Genomic DNA, 25,799 nt, shown 5'->3' with positions numbered 1-25,799 from the left:
AATTGTAAAAAATGTAACACATGTTCTAAACAAAATTTAGCGGGTATGGTTTGATAATATAATTATGGATAAAAATGAAAGATCAATATTGGTTGTCTAACAGTATAAACCTACTTGAGTAAGATTCTTCAGTAAAACTGATTATGTAACATATTTAAAATTAATGTTGATGGTTCGAATAAAAATGTGATAATGTAGTAAATAAAAAGATAACATTCAGATAATAATATAATATAATTGAAAAAGTGATTTTTATTAAAAACAAATTATGAAATAATTGCCTTTTTTATTTCAATCCAATCAATCTTATCATAAATAGAAATATTAAATAAATTAAAGAAGAATATTAAACAAAAAAACACAGATTTTACTTATTTTGATGTTACATGTACCATGAAATTTTGATAACAGTTAGAGAAGTGTAAAAATAATCTTTTTCAAATACTTTCAACAAGTGCCGTGAAAAGAAATGTATCAAAAAATTAGTAGTATATGACACTGACAGTCTGACATTTCAAATTGACGTCTTGATGGTTGTGTTGTGTGTACAGTTTGAACCTAATTGGATTTTGTTATATTACATTTTATTTGTGCTTAATATGTTAATTTTTAAATGTGCGCTTATAGTTTTAACTTCGACCTATATTTTATCGTAAGTATATTTCAAGTGTTATTGAAGTGCGTTATCCTAGAATTACGAAGTAAAAACAATTTGGCCATTTTATTATAAATATATCAAATTATTGAAATAATGATAAGCATTAACATTTAATATAACTGTTTTGAAGTGTTATTAATGCATCGTAGTGTAAAGTGTATAATTTGACCATGTAATGTATAACATTTACTTTTTCTAGCATTTGCCTTTCACTTTTCAGTGTAGTTTTCATTTGTTTTCTTATTTGTGTTAAGAACGTTTTCTCTTTTTTTTTTCAGCCTTTGTTCTCAAGTCGTTAACGAAACAAACTTTTTCGACACTGGCCTTGCATTTATGTACATTGCCAGTGGAGCATTTGGTAAGATAAAAAAAGTTAAAACTTAACACTATATGTCTACATTATATATCTTAAATATTTGAAGAGTATAATTTGTGTTTTTAATATTTATATTTATACGACATATGTTGTTGATTAACTGTAAAATTATATAAGTAATATATTGTAGTATAAATAAGTTACTTAATATTATTAATGTCTTGAGTTTAGGAACAAATTATTAATGTTTTGGTGTTCATTATCTTACTAAAAAAATTAAAAAGTTACGAATAAATTGGTTAACGATGGCACAGATCATTAATTAAAAACCAAAGGTTTTTAAATGCTATCAACAAAGTCAGATTAAAAATAATTTTTTTTTTCTAACTTTTATTTCTACCTTTATCATAGTCAAATAAAACATTAATTTGTTTAACACTTGTTATTTAAAAATCTTAGGGTTTAAAATATGTCTGATTATAAATAACAACTTGGTTAAAATAAAAAAAAAATATCACAAATTGTGTTAAATTGCATATTCATATCACACCAACTAAAACATAAACTTGCCTATAAATATTGTTGAGTGGTTTGTTTACTAATAATATTTCTATCCATTGATCATCATTGATATAACATTTGAAAGAAAAAAACATCATTTCTTTACCAAATCTGAACGGCATTTATAGGTAAAAGGATAACATTATCGAGTAAACTTTATGTATGTAACATATATATGTGCTAACAAATAATTTTTTCAGCTGGCAAAATCATATATGACAGATACCAGCAAATACATATATTAGGATCATTAACCCCAAATCCGAATGTGACCTCCTTTGCGAATAGGATTGCTTGTTTCTCAGCTTCATTCCTGTCTCTGGGCTTCCTGGTCTACTTTTTTTTATTTCTATTTAAGGTAAGGTTCAATATGATATATTAATTAATGAATTAAAAAAAAAAAAATGTTGTTTGTAGTTCCACATGTATTCAGTCTGTTAATAACAGGCACAAGGGACATAACATCTGACTTCTCAAGGTTGGTGGTGCTTTTGTGTGATGACACCAATCTCTACAAGAGGTGGTGACCACTTACCATCATGTGGTACATTCTGTCTGCCTATCTAGTAATGTTAATATTATTACATTCTATATGTTTTGTTTTGGTTGTGATACCTATGTATATTATATATAGGGTTATGTTCATTTATTTGTATGGTATGTCTTCATTGCTCGACCAATCATTGTGAAAATTAGCATACACACTATCTGGGTTACAGAAAATGAATTAAGTTATCTAATACAACATGCAGGTGAAGCTGTGGTTGGAAACTAATATACTAGACTTATTAATAATTTAATTTACATAAGCATGACTAACAAAATATCATAATTAATATAAAGGCATCTGTTACACCACACACAATGAAATGGTTTAAAACTGAATTGGGTATAATCTTCTTTTTTTTCAATAAAGCCTAATGGTGTAAGGAATGAGTTTAGTGACCTCTTATCATATCTCTGGTCTAAAATAACTAAAAAAAGATACATATTGATCAGCAACCTAACTATATAATTAATATTTTCAAAAATTTGTGTATGTAGTTGTAATGTATGGCCAAAAGTTAGAGAAAACATGCACTTGGGGCGAATTAACTTCGCTCCGATGCCGGTAACTTTGAGCGAAAACTTATCAAATACGTCTAGGCATAATTTCTATATTGGTAAGATAATAAAGCACTTTCTTCGCGAATCGCGACATATACACATTAGCTAATCTTTCCAAACGTAAAAATATCTTGTATTATCAAATCGAAAAATACCGTGGTATTATTATTTACGTGAATCGTTGAAAATTAATATGTTGCCTATTACGATTAACATATATTCTATGTTACAAATGATTTTGTTTCGATTAAATAATTTAAAAAAGTACCCTTTTATGTGTATATAAATGTAAAATGATTATTTATGTATTTAACATATTGATGTATATATATAATATTTTCGGAATCATTTGAGTATATATTATATATATAAGGCTTTTTTATCTTAAATTAGGATGAACTGTTCTTTATTCTTTTAGCTATAAAAGTAGCTAACTATTTAATCGAGTTGTATATAATGCCCTATAATAAGAAGAAAGTACAATTAATTTTTTTTTCATATATGTATTTTGAGTATTATTATGTTAGCTAGAACAAACATATAAAAACTTTTTTCGTTATATTAACATAACAAATGAGTATTATGTGTTAACAAATAGTTTATTCAAGTTTCAAAAAACATTTTTTTTATTATTGCATTAATTTGTCTACTAAAATAATACGTATATTTACTACTTGTGTCAAATCTCTGGAATTTAGGTTAATACTAGTTGCTTTTGCAACTAACGGCTGACCACAACATTAGCTGTTGTCAAGTGCTCCCAATTTATTCGTTGCGTGGAATAATTGCGATCTTCTACAACATCTATAAAACAAGGTTTATTAATCTTTCAATTAAAAGGAGGAATAAGAAATAGGAGAGAAAAAATAAGTTGATTATGGAAAAGACATACAAATCGTATCACACGAATATTATAATACACTCTCTAGAGATAGACTCCTGAATTGTATCGTATAATTTTCTTTTAAACTACTCATTTAGTTTCATAATTCTCATTTAAATTTGAAATAGTTATAATGTGCGTTTAATTTCCTCGCGTAATACCTACTTGAAGTGAAGTTTGAAAGCCGCTGCCGCCTGCCTAGCGTTGCTATCACAATTTTAATGACGAGTCAGAGATGAAGAAACACAAGTTGAAATCGTTTTATGATTTATATTTTAGATGTAAAGATATTACGATTATATTTATATTGTACGACAAACTGCGAGTGTTTGATTTTATTTCTACATTTAATGTTGTAATGTACGTTTTTTTTAATTGTTATTTTATATTTGCCAAAAAAATACATTGTCGCAATTTCGTCGCTCTATAAAATATGTAAAACTATGAAAATAGTACCATAGTAGTACATACATTAAATTACTTATCTATACATATAATAAAATTGGAGTGTCTATTTGTAATATTAAAATAGTCCTTTTTTATTCAATGCGTGTCGTATCAATGTATACATGGTACATAAACCAAAATAACATTTTTTACAATTTTTGCCTGTCTATCTGTCTGTTTGTTCCGGCTAATCTCTGGAACGGCTGGACCGATTTTGACGGGACGTTCACTGGCACATAACTGATATAATAAGGAAAATTTTAGGCTACAATAAAATTTTTATTTTGGTAAATTCAAACGCGTACAAGGTTGCAGGCACAGCTTGTAAATATTATATACACATATAAGTTATGTTACGGTATCGCTTCGCTACATTTAATTTTGCTAGTTATAGCGAATTTCACGGGAAAGTTGCTCTTAGAAGTAGTAGCGAATTGCAAGCGATCCGGGTTGTAATCTTCTGCCAGTTTCAAGAGCCAGTGATAGTGAATCTGAACGAACGATATAATCGATTAACAAATAACAATTTTCTAGTGAAAGTAGAACTTGTGAATCATTACAAAAGTGACCATTACGAGGCGCCCGGCTAGTGCAAATCATCGAAATTTATGGTTGTATATAATTAAGGAAAATTAATATATAAATATGGAGCAAAATAAATTAAACGTGCTTCCGTGATAAAATGTATTTTTTTTAAAGTGTAAGACTTCTATAATACTATTATTGGCGTCAAGAGCAACAAGGGAGAGCGTGCATGACGTCACGGCCTATAAGTCGGTCTTACCCCCAAAGAGTGCCAATTATTAATTTACATTAAAAAAAACTAGCCTAATGTTGCAGTTTAACGATGCGTCTCTTTTATTTTTGCTTCGAAAAATACTCCCTACCTTCGCTTCATCCCTTTTGGGGGAGTTGTTATTCGCGACACCCTTAAAGTGAATACCTGTAAGGATGTGAAAACATTTTATTAAAATTTAAATATTAAGTATATTTATTATATAAGATTTTTGAAATGACAACATTGTTTACTTTACATCTTATTTTAGAAGATGATCTTTTTCCAATTAACAAATGTTCTTTTTTTAAGTTACAGTACAGTACACAGTACAGATTCGGAAAAAATACTACTAGTAATTATCGTGCTAATATATTATAAAATTAAAGATGATTGAGTGTACATAATTTATATTAATAATGATTCCTATTACTCAGAATGACTGCTTACACATTTTTAGAATTTCTACTCGCGATTCGAAGTAGAGCGCGAGTGCTCGCTTGACTGATAATCTTTCTTCTTATAAATATGAAAAGGAAGGCCTCGAGACTGGTCTCTTCGTGATAAGTAGATTATAATATAAGCGCTTAGAATTTATAATTAAAACTTTAGTAAATAACTCTACGGTTTCTGGTCACTGCTATACGAAATGGCTTCACTATGGAGCCCCTTGTCCGGAAATACGCACGACGTGAACAAAAACAAACAGTTGCGACAAATATCCGGTCGGCCTATAAATATTTGTCATGGAGGGGGTGGGGGGATTTTATTTGGATCGAAGCTGATTGCTAACACAATTTAGGTTAGTCATGTGTTAAACAGAAGGAGAGATGAATCCACGTTATTGTACCGACCTTGTATTTTGGACTTCATGAGAATGTATATAAATAACCATGTTTGTTTTTCATGGTATATTTACTGGCAGATAATGCTTTCAAGCATTAACTTGGTGGTAGGGCTTTGTGCAAGCCCGTCTGGGTAGGTACCACCCACTCATCAGTTATTCTACCGCCAAATAACAGTACTAAGTATTGTTGTGTTCCGGTTTGAAGGGTGAGTGAGCCAGTGTAACTACAGGCACAAGGGACATAACATCCTAGTTCCCAAGGTTGGCGGCACATTGATGATGTAAAGAACAGTTAATGTTTCTTACAGCTTCATTGTCTATGGGTGTTGGTGACCACTTACCATCAGGTGGTCCATATGCTCGTCTGCCAACCTATACCATAAAAAAAAATAACTTTGCCTTTTGTCCCATTTACTATATGGTGGTTAATAAAGTATTTAAATAAATAGTAATTAAGTATATCTTAATGATACTTTTCTTTTAAAACTTTCGTATGTAAAAAGAATTTTTTTTAATGAGTGAATTTGCGGAGAATCCTGAAGTGCAAGCGCCCCCAATGTTTTATCGATTAAGCTTTCTCGATAGTCATTACGGCACTGACTGAAACTACAATAAATTAAACTGCAATTAGATAAAGATTTCAGTTTTAATAATCATTGCAGCAGTTTTATGTTTATTGATGATTTTAAACTTATGAATATTGACTCAGCTTTGCACGGGCTAAATAAGGGTCGGTACGTTAAACCCAATTTATCATATACATATTAGAAAGGAACATACGTTTGTAGTCCAATATGATTTGAAAAACTTACCTACGTGTCAATTTTACAGTCATGGTAAGCATAGAAGACAAACGTACTCACATTTAAATCTACGTATATTAATACTATAAATCTAATTTATTTACACACACACACACACACACACACACACACACTCATTCACGAACATACAAGCGCGTTATATGAATAAAACTACGTTGAAGTTATATGTTACCTGTTTAAACGATTCTTAATTTGTATAATAATGTTACTTTTTCATTGTTTTTACCTTGATGTAATTGTTTCCGTTTGTGGAAGAGCGGGGACTCCTAACACAAGTTAATTCCATTACTTAAAAGGAGCTCCCTAGCTGTATCTGTTGTATCTAGGTATAAGTTACAGAAATAAACAAACGTCGCTCCTTCACGACCAAATCAATGAATCGAAATTAATGAAGTTTGGTGTGAAGCAAACTTGAGCTTCAAGGAATGAAACAGGCGTACGTTTTTTCGCCTAACACGTGACAATCGACCCCCTAAAACGAGAAGCCGCGTGTGAAAACTAGTATAAAATAAAAGAGTGCAGGAATGCTTAATCTGTTAAAAGAAAATGTTACTTTGACGACCTCCATGGTCGAGTGGTGCGTACACCGGTTTTCATGGGTACACCACTTTGAGGTCCCGGGTTCGATTCCCGGCCGAGTCGATGTAGATTACCATTAGTTTTCTATGTTGTCTTGGGTCTGGGTGTTTGTGGTACCGTCGTTACTTCTGATTTCCATAACACAAGTGCTCCAGCTACTTACATTGGGATCAGAGTATCAATGTATGTGATGTTGTCCCATATTTATAAAAAAAAAAATTGTAATATTTCTCTTACACAGACTAACGGGTGAAGTCAAATTAAATTTTGTATTCACAAATTGGTAGTCCCAATTTCAAACGGATCTTAGATAAATTGATCGTTTTTTTTTTGTCACTGAAAACGGTTAACAAGGCCAATTTCGAAGATAATTAATTATTTCGGTTCAATACACTCAGTAGTTCATTCTTCTAGAGTTCCGTTAGTCGGAAGACTTATTAATCGATTGGATGGGATGTGATAATAATAAATACAAAACTAAGACTATTTTACAATTTGTGTACGTTGTAAGTTTTGTAATCAATTTATTTCGAGATGACGTACTGTATACATCAGAATATGTTGTTATGACTCTTTAATCCTTCAATTGATTAATTAATTTCAATTCATCTCGTGCTCGGGGATGAAGGAAATCATCGTGATGGAATTCTCTCGCACGTATACTCTACATAGCAGTGATAGCGTGATAGAATAGGAAGCCATTAAAATGTTCTATAATTTTTCCGACAATGCTTATGTTCTAATTTTTATATAATAATTAATGACTCCAATTTCACTATTTTATAAGTGGTTTCTGTTTTTTTATATGTTGTTATCTTGTTCGCTAACGTTCTTACCTGGATGAGAACGATGCACATAATGCCGTCTAATGTACATTAGCCTTGTTTGTATTCGATAATTAAGTCTCATCATCGTAATATAAAAACAATAGTTACATTGTATTGAATAATTCAAGTGTAAAATCCACCTGGAAAGATGCCATTTAAATGTCCTTGGTAATAAGCAATATTAACATTACGTCTTCTCAGAGAATTAATTGGTACCATCTCTCGGGCAATTTTAGCACTAAGCGTTCATTGGTCAAATGAAATAACGCGGTATTCCCCGGCTTTCCGTTACACACTTCCGTCCCCTTTTACGAAACCACATTAAAAAGATCATTTGTCAAGATCATTTGAAAATTACCAAAATGAGTATGTACAACCTTTTTAATAGTTGATGGTTTTTGCGTTTCAGGTAGATGAACAATGCCTAACAGCATTGAATATATTTATATGTGGGTTCGGAACTTTGTACATGTGGGTACAGGTTGGTAATCTTCCTCTAATTTAGTCCGTGAAATGATAGTAATAAATTAAAATAAAATGTCTTTTGTTTTTTTTTCTTTCAGTGTATCATAACGACATATATTTGTACATTGTTTTATGATAGAAGGTTGACAGTAGTGCGGCAATGCCTTGCAAACGTGAGCTTCCCTGTTCTAGTTTTAATGGCGATTTTTGGAACGGTCTCCTCTTTTCTACCTGAAGGTAAGTTAAACTAAATCTGTTCAAAATATAACATTTTAAATTAAGATTTAAAATGGGATATTTACCATGTTTTTTTATTATTATTTGATTGAGTTCCATATTTCGACATTATCAACGAATGTCTTCACGAGACCAAACAATACAAAAATAGAAAACGTAGTAAAAACCCCCTTTTTAAATAACTGTAAGACTTAATATAATTAGTTTATTACTAATTATAATAGATATTACGTCGTTTAAAGACAATTAAATTATATTTGTTTAGATATAGACAGTTTTTAATAAGATCTAGATTTTGAATATATTATTATAAAGTGTACAATGCAGCAGCGTGATGGAATTATCTCCTAACATTCTCATGTACAGTTCACGTATGTTGTATAAGTCCAGTAAATTGAATTGTTTAAACTTGACTATGTATTTCGTTAGAGAAACCTACATACCGATCTGGTAGCATTATAGTCAATTTAATCCTCTAATGTGATGCATAAGAACCTAGACGTAATGTTTAGATTTTGCAAATTCAATTAAAAGTAGTGCGTAAGTTCAATTCAATACCGTAAGAGTACAATGTTAATACGCCATCTCAAGTCACGAGAGTCGTAAGAGGATACTGACTACTGTAGTAAAATTGTTAAGTTCCATAAATTGAGGAATTGTAAACATGACTGCATTTTGAAATGTTGAAAAATACTGACTACTGAGTTTCTTGCCGGTTCTTCTCGGTAGAATCTACTTTACGAATCGGTGGTAGCTCCACTTATAGTTGTTAAATAGCGAATCAAAAAAACTTGTAAAAGTCTACTTGAATAAAGTATATTTTGCTTTTGATTTTTGATTCACCAAATAAATTCCCAAGAAATCAGTCAGTACCGGGTACGCAGCTGACCGTGAAGTATATACTTTTCCTTGCGTTGACTAGAAATTATAATTATATTATTAGAAGCAAATTATTATAATTATGCATTTAAAAGTATAATTAGTTGGTTTATCATTTTTCTAATAATTTCAATTAAAGCATGGTCTGTTTTTTTGTTCCAGATGGTTCCAAAGGCGTCTACGTGTGTCACGTCGTTAGTTCTCTCTGTAGTTATATTTTGGCGGGAATATTCTGTATATTTTTACTGTCATTCGAAAGAGACTATGAATATTTTTCAGAGGTAAGACTAGTTGACTAGCTTTATATACTATGTTATAGGTATATACCAACTGGTGGTAAGTGGTTACCACCGCCCATAGACAATGGCGCTGTGAGTAATATTAACCATTCCTTACATCGCCAATACGCTGTCAAGCTTGGTAACTAAGATTTTATGTCGCTTATTCCTGTAGTTACACTGACTCATTTCTCAAACCGGAACACAACAACATTGAGTAGTACTCTTTGGCGGTAGAGTAATCGATGGTGAGTGGTCTCTACCAAGAAAAAGTCCTACCACCAAGTAAATAAATATTATTATATTACTGTATTATATAAATTGTATTTTTAATTCATTGATGAGTTAAAGTTTTGGTTGTATGTCTGTCTTTGTACAAATCCCACATGTTTACGTTATCTGCACTTAGATATTCTTCTTATAGAATGCGAGGTGGTGACTAAAATATTGTACGCAATAAATTCAAATTTTGCTAATCATATGAGAGCTGAGATGGCCCAGTGGTTAGAACGTGTGTATCTTAACCGATTATATGTGCTTAATTTGTGTTTATAATTTATCTCGTGCTCGGCGGTGAAGGAAAACATCGCGAGGAAACCTGCATGTGTCTAATTTCATCGAAATTCTGCCACATGTGCATTCCATCAACCCGCATTGGAACAGCGTGTTGGAATATGTTCCAAACCCTCTCCTTATTGGAAGAGGAGGCCTAAGCCTAGCAGTGGGTAATTTACAGGCTGTTATTTTACTTACTTTTATCATATTTATCTGACTTTCAAAATTATTGAATAAACTTTCATTTTCCGTATCTAAAAAAGGCAACAGTTAACAAACAATTTGTCTCAATTTACGTAATGTGTTACTATAGATGTGATCTCAATATCAGATGTTTTTATGCTGTTTTTTATCTGAGCATTCATAGTAGGTCAGTAGTGTACGTTTGTGATATCGCAAAGTGAATCAAAGTTATATAATTGTAAGAGCTTATGCAAGAACATGCTTGGTACTTGTTTTCTTACGCCTACGATAAGAATCGTTAGGGTTTACACTTTCACAAGTAACATTGTTGTTTATCGAACCGTGAAAGCTAAGAACATTTGAAACTCGAAGACAAAATCTTGGTAGGCCTCTATGTAAGGCCAGGGTAGGTCCTACCCATCCAACAGTAGTCATTTGTATTGTTGTGTTCTCGTACCAAGGGTGTATATGTCAGTGTAACATGTATATATAAGGGACATAACATCTAGAGTTCTCAGGGTCGGTAGCGTATTGCAGATGTAAGGAATGGTTAATATTTCTAACAGTGCCATTGCCTATAGATGTTTGTGACTTTGATTGATCACCAGATGATTCACTAGTTTGGCCTATAATGAGTAAAATAAATAAATCATCAACAGCCTGTAAATTTCTCTATAATGAGCCAAGGCCTCTTCTCCCTTTGAGGAGAAGATTTTTGGAACTTATTCCACCATGCTGTTGCAATGCGGGTTGTGGATAATAAATAAATGTTTTGTAAAAATTTCAAATTGCAATTTTAATTCTGATATATGGACCATATTTTGTTTACAGGGGTTAAGATCCGATCAATTACTCGATGACGCCTGTTCGTTGAACAACGCGTCACTCTCCGACACCGACAGCATATTCGGGACGCAAGAGCTCATATCGAATTCGATAGTTATAAAAGGGAGCATAACTTGCGGTAAGGTCTCCTGACCGGAGGCCGTGCCCGACCTGGGCACGGTACATCAGCATACATCAAACTATGCTCCAGCTAAAAGCTATGGAAGTTTCGATAGCACTAAGGTAGAACATAGAAGTAACATTGTAAACAATAATCTCGATCATATCTCTCCAATTAGAGATAGTATTATAGATAACGATAGTGGTATGTCGTCGGGTGAAAACGACGATTCGATGAGATACGTTTATAATAGTAATAGAAATGTTAGTGATAGTTTAAGATCAAACGTAGCGGATAATGTAGTAACAAAGTGCCTAACCAATAATAATCGTTGTGCTGTGCTATGGAATGAGATTCCAAGTTGTTCAAATGTTAATAATAATAACGTCATCAACTCTCAGGGCTCGTTCAGGTCTCGCCTCGACGAGTCCGATGAAGTGGACGGCGAAGATAACTTAGTCGATTCGGATTTCATCGTGATAAATGTATCGTGTGACGTTAACGATGTTTATGATTCAAGGAGGCGTGAGTCTGTTGTTGGTACAAATGTTTATAGCATCGATTGTGATAATTCAAGCATTCTTAATATAGATTCGAACCGAAGTTTAGTTCCTGTTACGAACAACGAAATCGTTAAATCTGAGAGTCAGAAGTTGGTGAGTCTCTCTCTCTCGATACTCCTAGCGGCTCTGCTGCAAGCGATGCGCTGTTTTGCCCAATTCTTAGAAGACATTGTTACTCCCCAGAGGTTATAGGATAATTGTGTTCCGATAATATTTTTGTGCGGTATTGTATTCGCTAGTTATAAGAATGATTACTATTATTTTTATTATCATACAAATGTCAATAATATATTTAACTACCCTCTTTTAAACGTTGTTTCATTTTTTATATTTACGTTTTTATATATGTTTTGCATAAAATGAATGTTAAATATTTCATTTTCTAAATGCGACTGCGATCATTTCACTATTAACTGAGTTAGATCTCTCGTGCTCATAATAGACTTTATAGCAATGAGCTTGATATGAGTACCATAAGGTCTTCAAGTCTAGAAAAACGATCACATAAAAGAAAAAAACACATGTTTTCAGACCGTTTCTCTTGAATCACTTTATTGATGGAAACTTTAAATCCGCTGCATAGTTCGGGAGATCTAAGGCGGCAAGCTACTTTGTTTTATTCTATCTAGAGACAAGTAAAATCCGATAGTGGGTTCTTGTCTGTGTGCAATTACCAATTGTCATATCTATAAAAGTTTCTATGGAATATTAGACACATAGGTATACATGATTGTGCGAAATTCAATTGTACAGTGTCGTGGTCTCGTCCCAATGGCCGCAACTCTGTTGAAATATTGGGAAAAATAACAAAAACATAATATGTTGAACCCCGAATATGTTCTATTAAACTGTTCTCGTTTTAAAAGGAAAGTCAAAGATTCTTCATAATAATTTAATAAATAATACCGAACGTTACACAAATGAGGCTACTATACACACACAAGAAATAAATTATGAGGTTAAATAGGTCATTGGTACACTAAACGAATTATTTTCTATTTATTGTCTCAACTTTATTTCACTAGTGGTTTATAACGACGCTTCATTGATCACTGTTATCAGTCTGTTGTTTGTGTTATGGCACTTTTTCTTCCATTTGATTGAATTTCTGTGATGGTCGGGTGAGTTGTTCTGGTTCTCCTGATTGGTGGATGGTTGTGGGGAGTTCGAGTTGGCGACGACGATGGACCACCGCCGTCCTCGCCGTTCGTTCAAGTTAGGAATCTCTGCGATTAGATTGTTCTCGTATTCACTCAGCATCAAGTAATTCTCCACCTGTAAGATTGTAAATATATAATACATGGTTTGGTTCCTTTAATAACATTAAAAATATGTTAGATATTTTTGATTGCGTTTGCGTCAGAAATGTCCACTCGGTTCTGAACAAGAATTTTGCTGTACCCATATGAGTAAAAAAAAGCGTAATATGGTATCTGTGGTAGGATTTTGCGCAGCCTACTTCCAGGATGGGCTACCGACTCTCAGTATCCCTATTTATTTATTTTATTATTATTCTAATACAAATCTTCGACCCTTTATATTTTTGTATTACAGTTCAGAGAGGGAAAAGGATTTTTGATTCTTGTAGTGATAGGAAAAGCCAGTGTGACTATCTATATTAATATTATAAATGTGAAAGGAACCATGTCTGTCTGTCTGTCGCTCTTTCACGACCAAACCGCTGGACCGAATTTGTTGAATTTTGCAATGAAGCGAACTCAAACTCCAAGAAAGAAAATAGCCTACTTTTTGTCTGACACATGACAACTAACACTTTAAAACGCGAGCAAAGCTACCATCGAAGACTAGTACACTATAGAGACGACCTGACTTCAAAAAGTAATTGACCAAAAAATAAATCTTACTTATATATATGAGCTGAGATGGCCCAGTGGTTAGAACGCGTGCATCTTAACCGACGATTGCGAGTTCAAACCCAGGCAAGCACCGCTATATATATGTGCTAAATTTGTGTTTATAATTCATCTCGTGCTCGGCGGTGAAGGAAAACATCGTGAGGAAAACTGCATGTGTCTAATTTCATCGAAATTCTGCCACATGTGCATTCCAACAACCTGCATTGGAACAGCGTGGTGGAATATGTTCCAAACCCTCTCCTTAATGGAAGAGGAGGCCTTATCTCAGCAGTGGGAAATTTACAGGCTGTTACTTTACTTTACTTTTATTTTTACTTTACTTATATATATATAAACATGTTTAAATATGTTTGATTACCTTATTACAACTAGTAATACAATCTCCCCCACAATCCAATTCCTCTAGGAGGTGTTCCGGTATGTCTAGATCTAAATCTAAGTCTAATCCTCCTTCTTCGCTGATGCACGTCAGTTCTGGAGGGAGGTTCGGAGGGGGGGATCCAAGGCTGCCCGGGCCGATGCTGTCTAGTAATAGATCTCGGCCAGCTCTGCCTGGTGCTACTAATTCTGCTCCTAGAACTTTATACACATGGGTTATTTTAGAATTTTAGTATCCTAATCTTTACAGTAGAAACTTTCATTTGTGAAATTTGTGTAGTTGATATATTTTGGGTGATATGGTCTTTGTTATTTAGATGTCTTATTTTAAATAAATAGGGGAATGTTATGTAATAGGTATATAGAAATTGTAAAAAATAATAATATTTAAAAGTATAATTTATATCATTAGTGTGCTAAAGTTATAGGTGATTTTTGATGATTGAAACTACATCCATAAATCACATGTATAATAAAGTTTAAATATTTTTTGTATATAAATGGAACACATAATTAAGAATGAAATATTTATTTCCTTTATTTATTACATAATAATAATCAAAGCAAAATAATTATGTATGAATGAAGTGTTTTGTAGAGTTGTAGAGTCGAGATGGCCACTGGGCCATCTCGACTCTACAAAACCATAAAAAGCGTAAATAACCACTGGGTTAGAACGCGCGCATCTTAACCGATGATTACGGGTTCAAACCTAGGCAAGCACCGCTGAATCATGTGCTTAATTCGTCTTTATAATTCAAGGAAAACATCGTGAGGAAACCTGCATGTAACAAATTTCATAGAAATTCTGCTACATGTGTATTCCACCAACCCGCATTGGAACATCGTGGTGGAATATGTTCCAGACCTTCTCCTCTAAGGAAGAGGAGGCCTTTAGCCCGGCAGTGGGAATTTACAGGCTGTTGTTGTTGTTGTTGTTGTTGAAGTGTTTGTGTTACCTAAGGCAGTAGCAGCTCCGGCGGCGGTGCGAGGCTCGCGATCCCGATTGCGCGACGTCGCTGTCGACTCGCATCCAACCGTACCGCCATTTTCTCTGACGAAATAATATAATCATTCACTTGGTTGTAGGGCTTCGTGCAAGCCCGCCTGGGTAGATACCACCCACTCATCAGATATTCTACCGCTTCACAACAGTAAACAGTATTGTTGTGTTCTGGTTTGAAGGGTGAGTGAACCAGTGTAAATACAGGCACAAGGGACATAGCATCTTAGTTCCCAAGGTTGGTGGCACATTGGTAATGTAAGCAAATACAGGCACAAGGGACATAGCATCTTAGTTCCCAAGATTGGTGGCGCATTGACGATGTAAGGAATAGTTAATATTTCTCACAGCGTCATTGTCTATGGGTGATGGTGACCATTTACCATCAGGTGGCCCATATGCTCGTCCGCCAACCTATTCCACAAAAAAGGGTATATATACTAAAATGTTTAAAAAGTCCAGACAGTTCAGTGGTCTCAACAGTTTGGGGGTTCAAACCCAAACAACACTAAAATTACATGTCATAAATTTATGTTGTCATTTGTATATATAGCGCGTCAAGTGTAAGTTGGCGTGTGGCAAAAACATGTACAAATTTTTTTTGTTCATTTATATCTTATTTGTTTTATTTACCCTTATTAAGAAAACTTACCCAAAATCTATTAAAAATGAGGCGTAGAGAATTATTTTCTAGGGAGATATTGGTAAAATAAACAAAAAAGTGGCAAAACAAAGGTGTAGCAGGCGCTGCCACAGGAACGCCAACTTATACTTGACAGTCTATATTGTCAATCTTGTATTTTGCAGTGAAGGAAAATAGCGAGGAAACCCTAAAGTGTTAACTTGTTATTCTTATTATTTATCACCAGGGGCATCATTTATTCGCCTGTATTATTAATAATAATTAAATGATATAAGTTCGAGTCGAGATGGCCCAGTGGTTAGAACGCGTGCATCTTAACCGATGATTGCGGGTTCAAACCCAGGCAAGCACCACTATATATATGTGCTTAATTTGTCTTTATAATTCATCTCGTGCTCAGCGGTGAAGGAAAACATCGTGAGGAAACCTGCATGTGACAAATTTCATAGAAATTCTGCCACATGTGTATTCCACCAGCCAGCATTGGAACAGCGTGGTGGAATATGTTCCAAACCTTCTCCTCAAAAGGGAGAGGACGCCTTTAGCCCGGCAGTGGGAATTTACAGGCTGTTGTTGTTGTTGTTTGTTGATATAAGTTCTGGATGTAGTACGAGGACGACGTACTTGGTGTGTTTGTTAGCGACGCTGCGACGATGCAGGTCGATGCAGAAGAGCGACAGCGAACCGATCAGCGAGCAGGTTGAGCTGAAGTAGTAGCCAGCTTTGCCGCCGCAACCCACATTTATGTACCCTGGTTAAACAAAGATCACACGTTATCATTACGATCATCATTACATAAATGCTAAAGACGTTTTTGGACGTATAGTATGTAGTATAGTAGGTAGTAAGATTTGCGTATTTTCATAAAATCATCTACGTACAAAAGGTAGCGTGTAATTAATAATAATAAATATGAGACAACATCACATACATTACTCTGATCCCAATGTAAGTAGCTGAAGCACTTGTGTTATGGAAATCAGAAGTAACGACGGTACCACAAACACCCAGACCCAAGACAACATAGAAAACTAATGGTAATCTACATTGACTCGGCCGGGAATCGAACCCGGGACCTCAGAGTGGCGTACCCATGAAAACCGGTGTACGCACCGCTCGACCACGGAGGTCGTCGAAATTTGTATAGGATATACTAAATAAAAACAAAAAAAAAGCAAATCTTATACATAATCACAATTTAAGTATCACTGATTGTCATTTCTCTCGTTTTTAATATGAAGGGTGTTGAATTTTTACTTATAAGGTAATATAAAGGAAATTTGAAAATCGAATTGGTTTAATAAATTGATTTGAGTTTCCGCTTTATATTTAACTATCAACATGCTAGATTTTTGAAGTCAGTGTAAGTAATGGTCATACCTGATAGTGGCACCCCAATAGCGATGGGCACGGCCTGCGAGCATTGCACGAAGCCCCACGTGCGCGCGAAGTTTCGGGAACGCACTCGTTCGTAAGTATACATTTTCAGTGAATAGTGATACCCGCCGCAAAATATACCTGCGTGTTTATACAATTTTATTTTATTTGACAAAAAAAGACCCGCTGAGTTTATTTCGCCAGTTCTTCTCAGGTCTGGGTGCTCCTTTTTCCGGTAGTAGTGTTTAATTTGACCAGCAATAAAAAAGTGTAATGCTTCTACATTGAATAAAGTTATTTGAGTTTGAGTATATTAAAAATGTAATTAATATATGAAAATAAAATAAAAATTCAGAATAAAGGAAAATAAACTGACCGTAAACCCAAGCAAACATCACATATCCTCTATACGAGCCTTCAACAGCCGTCAGCGCCATAGTGGCCAACGCACACACAAACACTGCGGCTTGGGTGAGGTACTGTCTCGCTATACGGCACTCGGCTGAATTTTGTCGCACTAGCAGACCAAACGCCGCACACCCAACAGCCCATGCTAAACCGAGATATGCTTGAAGTAGCTCCGCTGTGTCGCCTAATCCTAAAAGTATATATTAAAAAATATAATCTTATTTTACGTTTACTTGGTCGTAGGGCTTTGTGCCTGTCTGGGTACCATCAACTCATCATATATTTTGCCGCCAGTCAACTGTACTCAGTATTGTTGTGTTCCGGTTTCAAGGGTGAGTGAGCCAGTGTGTCTACAGGCACAACGGCCATAAAATAGTTCCCAAGGATGGTGGCGCATTGGTAATGTAAGCAATGGCTAATATTTCTTACAGCGCCATTGTCTAGGAGCGGTGATGACCACTAACTATCAGGTGGCCACATGCTCGTCCCCTATGCCATAAAATAAATAAATAACTATAACCAAAAAGGATGAATACAGCTGACAGATAAAATAAAAGACTTAATTACTAACCTTCTTCTTCGGCGTGATAAGCGAGATAAAATATCGGTGTGTTGATCCCAAACGCTGATATTCCAGTCGACATTAGTAAGATTCTGACAGTTTTAGACCGTAGAGTGGAAAAATCGAAAAACGGCTGCCTGTCGTCCGTTTTATTTCTATCCTTCATTTTCCGTTTGATTTTGTTTTGGTTCTTAAGATGTAATATGGCACGTCGTTGAGGGTGGTACAGTGAGGCGGAGCGGTAAAATGTTCCGAGTATGAATGTGACAAAGACGACTCCTGTAACCGCTTGTAGACCCAATCGCCAACCGATAGCTCTGAAATAAGTTCTGGTGTTAATAACAGTCGAAACTGGGTCTGGATTACGTGTATTTTTAGTGAAGGATGCGGCTTCAAAACTACCTAGTATCAGTAAGTTTTCCTGTGCTCATTTTTCATATTAAATATAAAATAGAATAAGATATAAAAGGGAAAATGGGTCTCGAGACATGCATTGCTCCGATTAAGGGCACCGATACCGCGTCAACATCGACGGTGAATTCGGCCCTGCGTGTATTCCATTCGATTAATGATTAAGATCCAAGGCACCCTTAACTTTCTAAATATTGTTATCTTTGATTAGTATCAATTACATTTAACAGTACGCCAGAAGGCAATGGTTGAGGTCTCTGTCAGAGAACTTTGTAGTTATAATCACTATATTAATACGGACAAATATCGATAACTTTATAGGTGGAAACAGGTAATCGTAGATATAATGGTTTGTTTTGCAGTATATTATAGGTAAATTCGGAGATTGTAATTTTTTACCTGATAGCACTTTTGATGAAAGTCGACATGACAGCTATGCCGAGACCGCTGCCACTTACAATGAAAATCTCTACGAGCTCTCGTCTCCTTTTGAAGTATTGAGCCACCATTAACGTGGAGCAGTCTCGAGTCAAACCAACGCCTACACCGACGACGGTTCCTGAAATTATTATAAGAATAATTTATACTTAAACTATGACATTTAAAAAAAGTAAAAAGAATGACGGAATTTAACCAATAAAACAGGTCTGCGACCAAAAAACTGCATAGGATTTTTTTACATTTTCTTACAGATTTTAGCCTCCCAAAAACAGAAAAAATATTCAAATTATTATATCACATAAGTTTTTATGTATATTGCAGTTTATTTGTTCATTGGTAATAAACATATATGATTTTTATTTGATAATTGAGAAGAAGCACCTGAGCTGTTGGCGTGATTAGAAATGTTTTAACATGTTGAGACAAGTCTAATGACGTATATCGCTAAGAAAAAATCTTTTCGATTTGGAATTCCTATGATGAGGCGTGAGCAGAAAAATCACACCACAGACTGCTACTTCTGCTCAGTTTACATAAGGGGATTCAATTCAAAAAACAAAAGAAACATAATTTATCCTAATGTTGACGTCAGCTATACGTCCAGTGCTCCATAGCTCCGAGATATCTATCCCGCAGCCACCTTCCAGTTTGGATGAATACGCCAGTGAGTTGGAGGACGAAGCTACATTGCCGGCTCCGGGTGAATCAAGCTCAGATTTAACTTTTGACGAAGAAGGATGATTTGTTGGGACTTCAAAATACTGACAATGCTTTTGGGTCAGCAGGCAGGCTATATTAAATACCCATGCTTCTTGTGCTTGTGGGATACTAGAGCCAGAGAGAACAGCACTGGAAAAAAAGTGATAGGCCTTCCCGAGAAACTTTAAACCTGGAGAGAAAAATGTTATAAACACTACCTTGGTACCACCAGAAAAGGTTTTGTTGCCCCCTCTCCATATCAAATTAGGGTTGATGAAACAATTTGTAAAATCGCTGCAAAAGGATGGAGACTGTTTCAAATATATATGTACAAAATTCCCGAAGCTGTCAGACGCAAAGTTGAAAGAGGGAGTTTTCACCGGCCACGACATAAGAAAACTTTTAACGGAAGCTTCATTTGTGAAAACTATGAATGAGAAGGAAAAAGAAGCTTGGGTGTCGTTCAAGGACGTAGTGCGAAAGTTTTTGGAAAATACTAAGGATCCTAACTATAAAACCATTGTGCAACGGATGCTAGCAGAATACGAAGCTCAAGGCTGCAAGATGAGCTTGAAGGTCCATTTTTTATACTCTCACATAGACTATTTTCCTGAAAACCTGGGAAAAGCTTACAGTGAAGAGCAGGGGGAGCGATTTCACCAGGATGTCCGGATATCGAGAGAAGGTAATAAGGGCGCTGGGATGTCACTATGCTTGCTGACTACTGTTGGCTGTTTAAGCGAGAAACTGAAGATGAAAATAGGAAAAGGACTCATCAAAGTATCAAGCAAAAGAAGAAGAGGTTTAATAAAGAACATGAATAAGTATATGTATTAAATTAATGTATCGTTAGCTTTTAAAATAAATACTTATTATTTGAAAATTTTGAATAAAAGAGTCCTTTAAACATTTTTTTGTATTTGAATTTGCAAAAAATTCTTATGTGATAGAAAAAAATAGCCGTCATTTTTGGAATCAGCGCACTTTAAAACATATAATTCAGTAAAAATTTCTCCTGCAGCTGACAATTTTTTTTTTTTCGCAGACCTGTGTAATTGTAATGTAGTGTAAAAAAAGCCGATGCGGCTAAAAGTAGACCAATGATAGCTAATTGAAACTTTAACGGCTTAATTTGTTTTTATAATTAATCTTCTACATAAATTGAATTTGGAATCTAACAGTTGTATTAGCTCCAAATCTCCTCAAAGTTAGAGGCCTTAGCCCAGATGTGGTACATTTTCACCATGGTACATACAATAATGGTTTCTGATGTTATAATAAAATCTAAATAAGATAAAATATAAGATTGGAATAAATTTATTAAAACGCAGCCGCGTTTTTTTTCGGATACACGCTCGTTGATCTATCGGCATGAATAAAAAATATAAATTAATTATTATTTGGCTGTTTACATTCTTACTTTAGTCATCTCACGCACACTAAGATATATTGTGAGCTCGAGCGTCACTATTACTAATGTAACAATAATATTAAAGGATATATTTGTAAATAGAATGATTTCCATTGCCGTACTTTGTGAAATACAGTGTTATTGGTAACTCGACGTATATCCGTTAGGAGGGGTGATAGGGGTGACTATTTGCAATAATTTTAACCCCCATATGCATCATCCAAAAGTGAACCGTTTTTGAGTTATCACTTTTTTATCTATTTTCAAAATTTGTCAAAAATGCAACTTCAAAAATTAAAAAAAGAAGTATCAATTAAAATCTATTTTTTTCTTTTGTTTTATAAAAACGATTAAACACTGGATATTTATCAATATTTAAACAATAATTATTGGTCTAAATTTAAAAATGCGAGACGGAAAACGAATCTATCTCAATTTTTTTTCCTCAAAAATGCCTCAAAGACTAAAAAAATCATTATGGAACTTGGCCTGCAGATTATTTTAAAAAAATAACCGTTTTCTTAGCTTTTCAAAAATGTATAAAAAGAAGGAAATTATTTCAATTCAATCGAAATAAAATCACCAGAAAGGACGCTGGCGGACATTCGTATTCGAACATGAACGAATTCGTACTAAAGGTCGCTCTTTAAAATTCTCACAAAATTAACTAAAAATAAAGACCAATTAAAAAAAACTTACTTACTAAACTGACATACTTAACACAAATTTAAAATAAAATTTAGAAACAGAAACAGTTCAAGAGCTAAATTATAAAAAATACATTTTGTAATAGAGTCTAAAGGAAGTATTAATAAGCGAATCCGAGAAACTCTCTATAATAGAGCACAGCACACATAGCATGTTCTACAATTAATAATGCAGGACTCTATCCTTACTACTATCCTCACGAAGAAGTCTCCGAAAGGAAAGTAACTCTGTCCGTCTGTCTGGCTCTGCGTCGCTCTTTCACGACCAAACAACCTAATTTGATGAAATTTAGTATTAAGGAAGAGTCGAGGTGGCCCAGTGGTTAGAACGCGTGCATCTTAACCAATGATTGCGGGTTCAAACCCAGGCAGGCACCGCTGTTTCATGTGCTTAATTTGTCTTTATGATTCATCTTGTGCTCAGCGGTGAAGGAAAACATCGTGAGGAAACCTGCATGTGACAAATTTCATAGAAATTCTGCCACATGAGCATTTCACCAACCCGCATTGGAGCAGCGTGGTGGAATATGTTCCAAACCTTCTTCTCAAAGGGAGAGGAGGCCCAGCAGTGGGAATTTACAGGCTGTTGTTTGTTGTTTATTGTAGTATTAAGCAAAATTGAACTCTAAAAAAAGATATGACAACTAACGCCAACGCGAGCGAAGACGCGGGCGATTACTAGTAATCATATATATATTAACTAGTTTGACTCATAACTCATCTGATGGCCGCTAAACAATACTCAGTATTGTTATGTTTCGGTTTGAAGGGCGACTGAGCCGATATAACTACAGACTCGTAATATCTTAGTTCTTACGTTTGGTGACACATCGGCGGTTAATATTTTTTACAGCGCCAATGATAATAAAAAATATATAAAATACCATATAAAAAATATAATAAAAAATTGCATTATTCTAAGAGGTTGTTACGAAAAGCTTGCTACGTTAGATAGCCCATTTATTGAAAAAGAAAAATTATAAATTCGTGACGTTTTACGCACACACATATGACCCACTGATTAAGTATTTTAGGGTGGCTGGCAAAGTAATGTGTGTAGGTTAAAGTCGCCACTCAATTTAAACACAATTGTTACTCCAACATGCAATATTTCCCGATCCAGTGCAATGGGAAAATTGTTGATGCAATGCAAGCTCATTGTTTGGGATGAGTGCACAATGGCACATAAGAAATCACTTGAAGCACTTAACTTTACATTGAAGGATCTTCGGCGAAATTTTTGTAATCGAAATGAATTCATTACTGTTGTGAAATATAATAAAATGTTTCCTTTTCAAAAATTTTTCCTTATAAAACAAAAAATATTTTCTTCATCTTTTAATACCCAAACGAAATGTTATGAAAAACAAAGCCATCTGGTGGCGAAACGGAGTTCGCCGGGTTTGCTAGTTATATATATAGTAATTCGCACAAAGCAATTAGTATTGAACATATTCATATAGTTTTTTAACTAATCTTTCTTCAGGATCAGCTGCAAGGCTATTCGGTAAAAACTGATCTATTTCACTTGTTTGTTCGGAGATTCTTTATTTTGACGGGTTTATTCTTTGAATATTATAATAATTATTTTAAAATCTTGTAGATCAATTTTGAAGTTTGTCATATTTTACGGTGAGTTTCGAATTAATTCTTACAGTATAGATCTACTTATCTTATTTTAATAATACCATTTGTGCTATTAACTATAAATGTAAATATATTTTTAAGAGCAAATAATTATGTATTACCTACATTTGTAATATGTAGTACACAGAATTCTGTACATAGTTATTTTAAATGTGATATGCAATTTTCGTAGAAAGCTCTTATCTATATAGAATACTATAAAACAAAGAGAACAGCATCATAAATATGCCGCCACTGAATCTAGTTCAGTGAAACAGTGGAAGTAATAAAGTTAGAGCGTCTGACAGCACGTGAGAACTACAGGGGAATCTTCCAGGATACGGTCGCTTATCGTACAAAGGGCGTTCTAAGTGATATGCACAATAAATTCGATTCGAACGTCTGTATGCAGCAGTATTGAGTTGTTGGGAAGACTTATATTTGTGTCCGAAAATGATATCAATTTTGAGCCAATTTTCAAATGTTATCTATTCATTGAATTAGAAGGTTTTTAGTTTTGATGTGCATAGTAAATATATTTCCCAAAATTATTCTGCAAATTACTTGTATCCCATATTCCTGTTTCTTTATTAAAATACTATGGATCTGCCTTCCGCCCTCTATTTTCAGAAAAGTCATGTGATAAAGTACATATATTATGTATAAGTACTTATTTGTGTACTTGCATGTAGGTAAGTAAATACATTATTAATGTATCTAAGTTATTTAGATTTTGTACGATATTCAGTTATTTCCTTCTTGGGTGAAATGGATGTATATATTATTATTATTATCTTCAATATATTAACATGGATTTTACTTATTCATATCGATACCCCGTCTCTGCAAAGTCGAGACATAATTACTATAACATATTGCATTAATTTAAATATATTTTGTATATACCTGCAATAGAAAAAACTACGTAGTATTCGTTGTGCACAATGACTATGTGATTTAATAAAAAACCAGTAACAACTGAGTTTGAAACTCAACTCCAAGTACTCCTCGATGTAACTTACAGTAGTAAGTTGTAGTTTCATAACTAGGTAACTTGTTCCCGACTTCGTACGGGTAAAATTCATACAGAGTTACATTTCCCTCTTTCTCCCTTTGAATTTGAAATCCAGAACTATCTTTCTTATTGAAAGTCTACATTACGAAAGGAGTATATTCAAGTATATATAGTAACTAGTGACTCGCCCCGGCTTCGCACGGGTGCAATGCTGATACTAAACATACTACATAATTTGTTTATTTACATCACATTGCAAACTTCTAAAATTATCCGTTTACTATATTGTTCATGTATTATGTATAAAAACTTTCCTCTCGAAGCATCCTATCCATTGCATACTTTCCCCTTGAATCACACTATCTATTAAAAAAAACCTCATCAAAATCTGTTCCATAGTTTTAAAGATTTAAGCATAGACAGGAAAGCGAGAATCAATTTTGTTTTTGTCTATGTATTATTATTATTATTATTATATATGAAAAATTTCCTCTCGAAGCACCCTATCTATTAAAAAAAAACCACATTAAAATCCGTTGCGTAGTTTTAAAGATTTAAGCGTACAAAGGGACATAGGGAAAGAAAAAGTGACTTTGTTTTATACTATTTAAAGATATAGTATAGTAAATTACAATCAATTATATCTAAAGTTTGTGAGATATCGGGATAAGTCAATCAGTGGTATAAATTATAAATATTGGACAACATCACATACAGTACTCTGATTTCAATGTAAGTTGCTAAAGCACTCGTGTTTTGGAAAATCAGAAGTAACGACGGTACCACGAACACCCAGACCCAAGACAACATGGAAAACTAATGAACAATAAAAAAAAAAATAAATTACTTAAATCACTTATATATGTATGTATTTTATTAACAAATAAATACAATTGCATATAAACATATAATATATTATATATAGTTTTGTAATAATATATTATATTTAATTTACTAAACCAAGAAGCCAGTCATTGAAATCGGTGATATTCTGTAATAACTTAAACAGGTATTACGATTCTAAAATGCTTGTATAAGACCTCTTGAATTAATGGTTTTTATATTCATTTGGACATCTACGTTGAGTATTATACTTATTATATTCGCAAACAGCTTATTTATTGCCGTCACGTTCGACCTAACCTTATTATTACAGTAAAAAATAATTGTGTCATATATTTTTGTCGCAATCAAGAAACGAAATGTTATTCCGATTGATAATATGAACTAGTGGGTCACTTGCGAATATTCGCGTTTGTTCAAAAGATTATTATAAGAAATTTAAAACCTGTGATATGTTTTGTTTTATTT

At 33.8% G+C, this 25,799-nt stretch overlaps 3 protein-coding genes across 5 annotated transcripts in view; 2 read left to right on the top strand and 1 right to left on the bottom strand.

Annotated features, from left to right (window-relative positions):
* The first annotated feature begins 494 nt into the window (after nucleotides 1-494).
* LOC124543725 lies at nucleotides 495-11,526 on the top strand. Its single transcript, XM_047122000.1, has 7 exons — nucleotides 495-652; nucleotides 937-1,016; nucleotides 1,736-1,893; nucleotides 8,234-8,305; nucleotides 8,388-8,526; nucleotides 9,568-9,686; nucleotides 11,253-11,526. The coding sequence occupies exons 1-7, from the start codon at nucleotides 531-533 to the stop codon at nucleotides 11,397-11,399; spliced, it is 837 nt and encodes a 278-aa protein (XP_046977956.1). The 5' UTR covers nucleotides 495-530; the 3' UTR covers nucleotides 11,400-11,526.
* Nucleotides 11,527-11,573: 47 nt separating this feature from the next.
* Nucleotides 11,574-12,241, top strand: LOC124543726. Its single transcript, XM_047122001.1, has one exon. The coding sequence runs from the start codon at nucleotides 11,574-11,576 to the stop codon at nucleotides 12,120-12,122; it is 549 nt and encodes a 182-aa protein (XP_046977957.1). The 3' UTR covers nucleotides 12,123-12,241.
* Nucleotides 12,242-12,806: 565 nt separating this feature from the next.
* The window catches only part of LOC124543541 (monocarboxylate transporter 2-like), a 157,724-nt gene continuing 144,731 nt past the window's right edge, over nucleotides 12,807-25,799 (bottom strand). For all 3 annotated transcript variants that reach the window (XM_047121768.1, XM_047121770.1, XM_047121769.1), the window contains 8 exons: nucleotides 18,989-19,148; nucleotides 18,188-18,495; nucleotides 17,585-17,806; nucleotides 17,212-17,349; nucleotides 16,456-16,582; nucleotides 15,145-15,239; nucleotides 14,166-14,386; nucleotides 12,807-13,205 (listed from right to left, as the gene is read on the bottom strand). In XM_047121768.1, the coding sequence (XP_046977724.1) occupies nucleotides 12,960-13,205; nucleotides 14,166-14,386; nucleotides 15,145-15,239; nucleotides 16,456-16,582; nucleotides 17,212-17,349; nucleotides 17,585-17,806; nucleotides 18,188-18,495; nucleotides 18,989-19,148 (1,517 nt within the window). In that variant the 3' untranslated portion in view covers nucleotides 12,807-12,959. The remainder of the gene's footprint in view (nucleotides 13,206-14,165; nucleotides 14,387-15,144; nucleotides 15,240-16,455; nucleotides 16,583-17,211; nucleotides 17,350-17,584; nucleotides 17,807-18,187; nucleotides 18,496-18,988; nucleotides 19,149-25,799) is intronic.

This window comes from Vanessa cardui, chromosome 3 (genome assembly GCF_905220365.1).
Source record: "Vanessa cardui chromosome 3, ilVanCard2.1, whole genome shotgun sequence".
In the NCBI taxonomy this organism is placed as follows: domain Eukaryota; kingdom Metazoa; phylum Arthropoda; class Insecta; order Lepidoptera; family Nymphalidae; genus Vanessa; species Vanessa cardui.
This window is presented reverse-complemented; position numbering and strand designations above follow the sequence as displayed.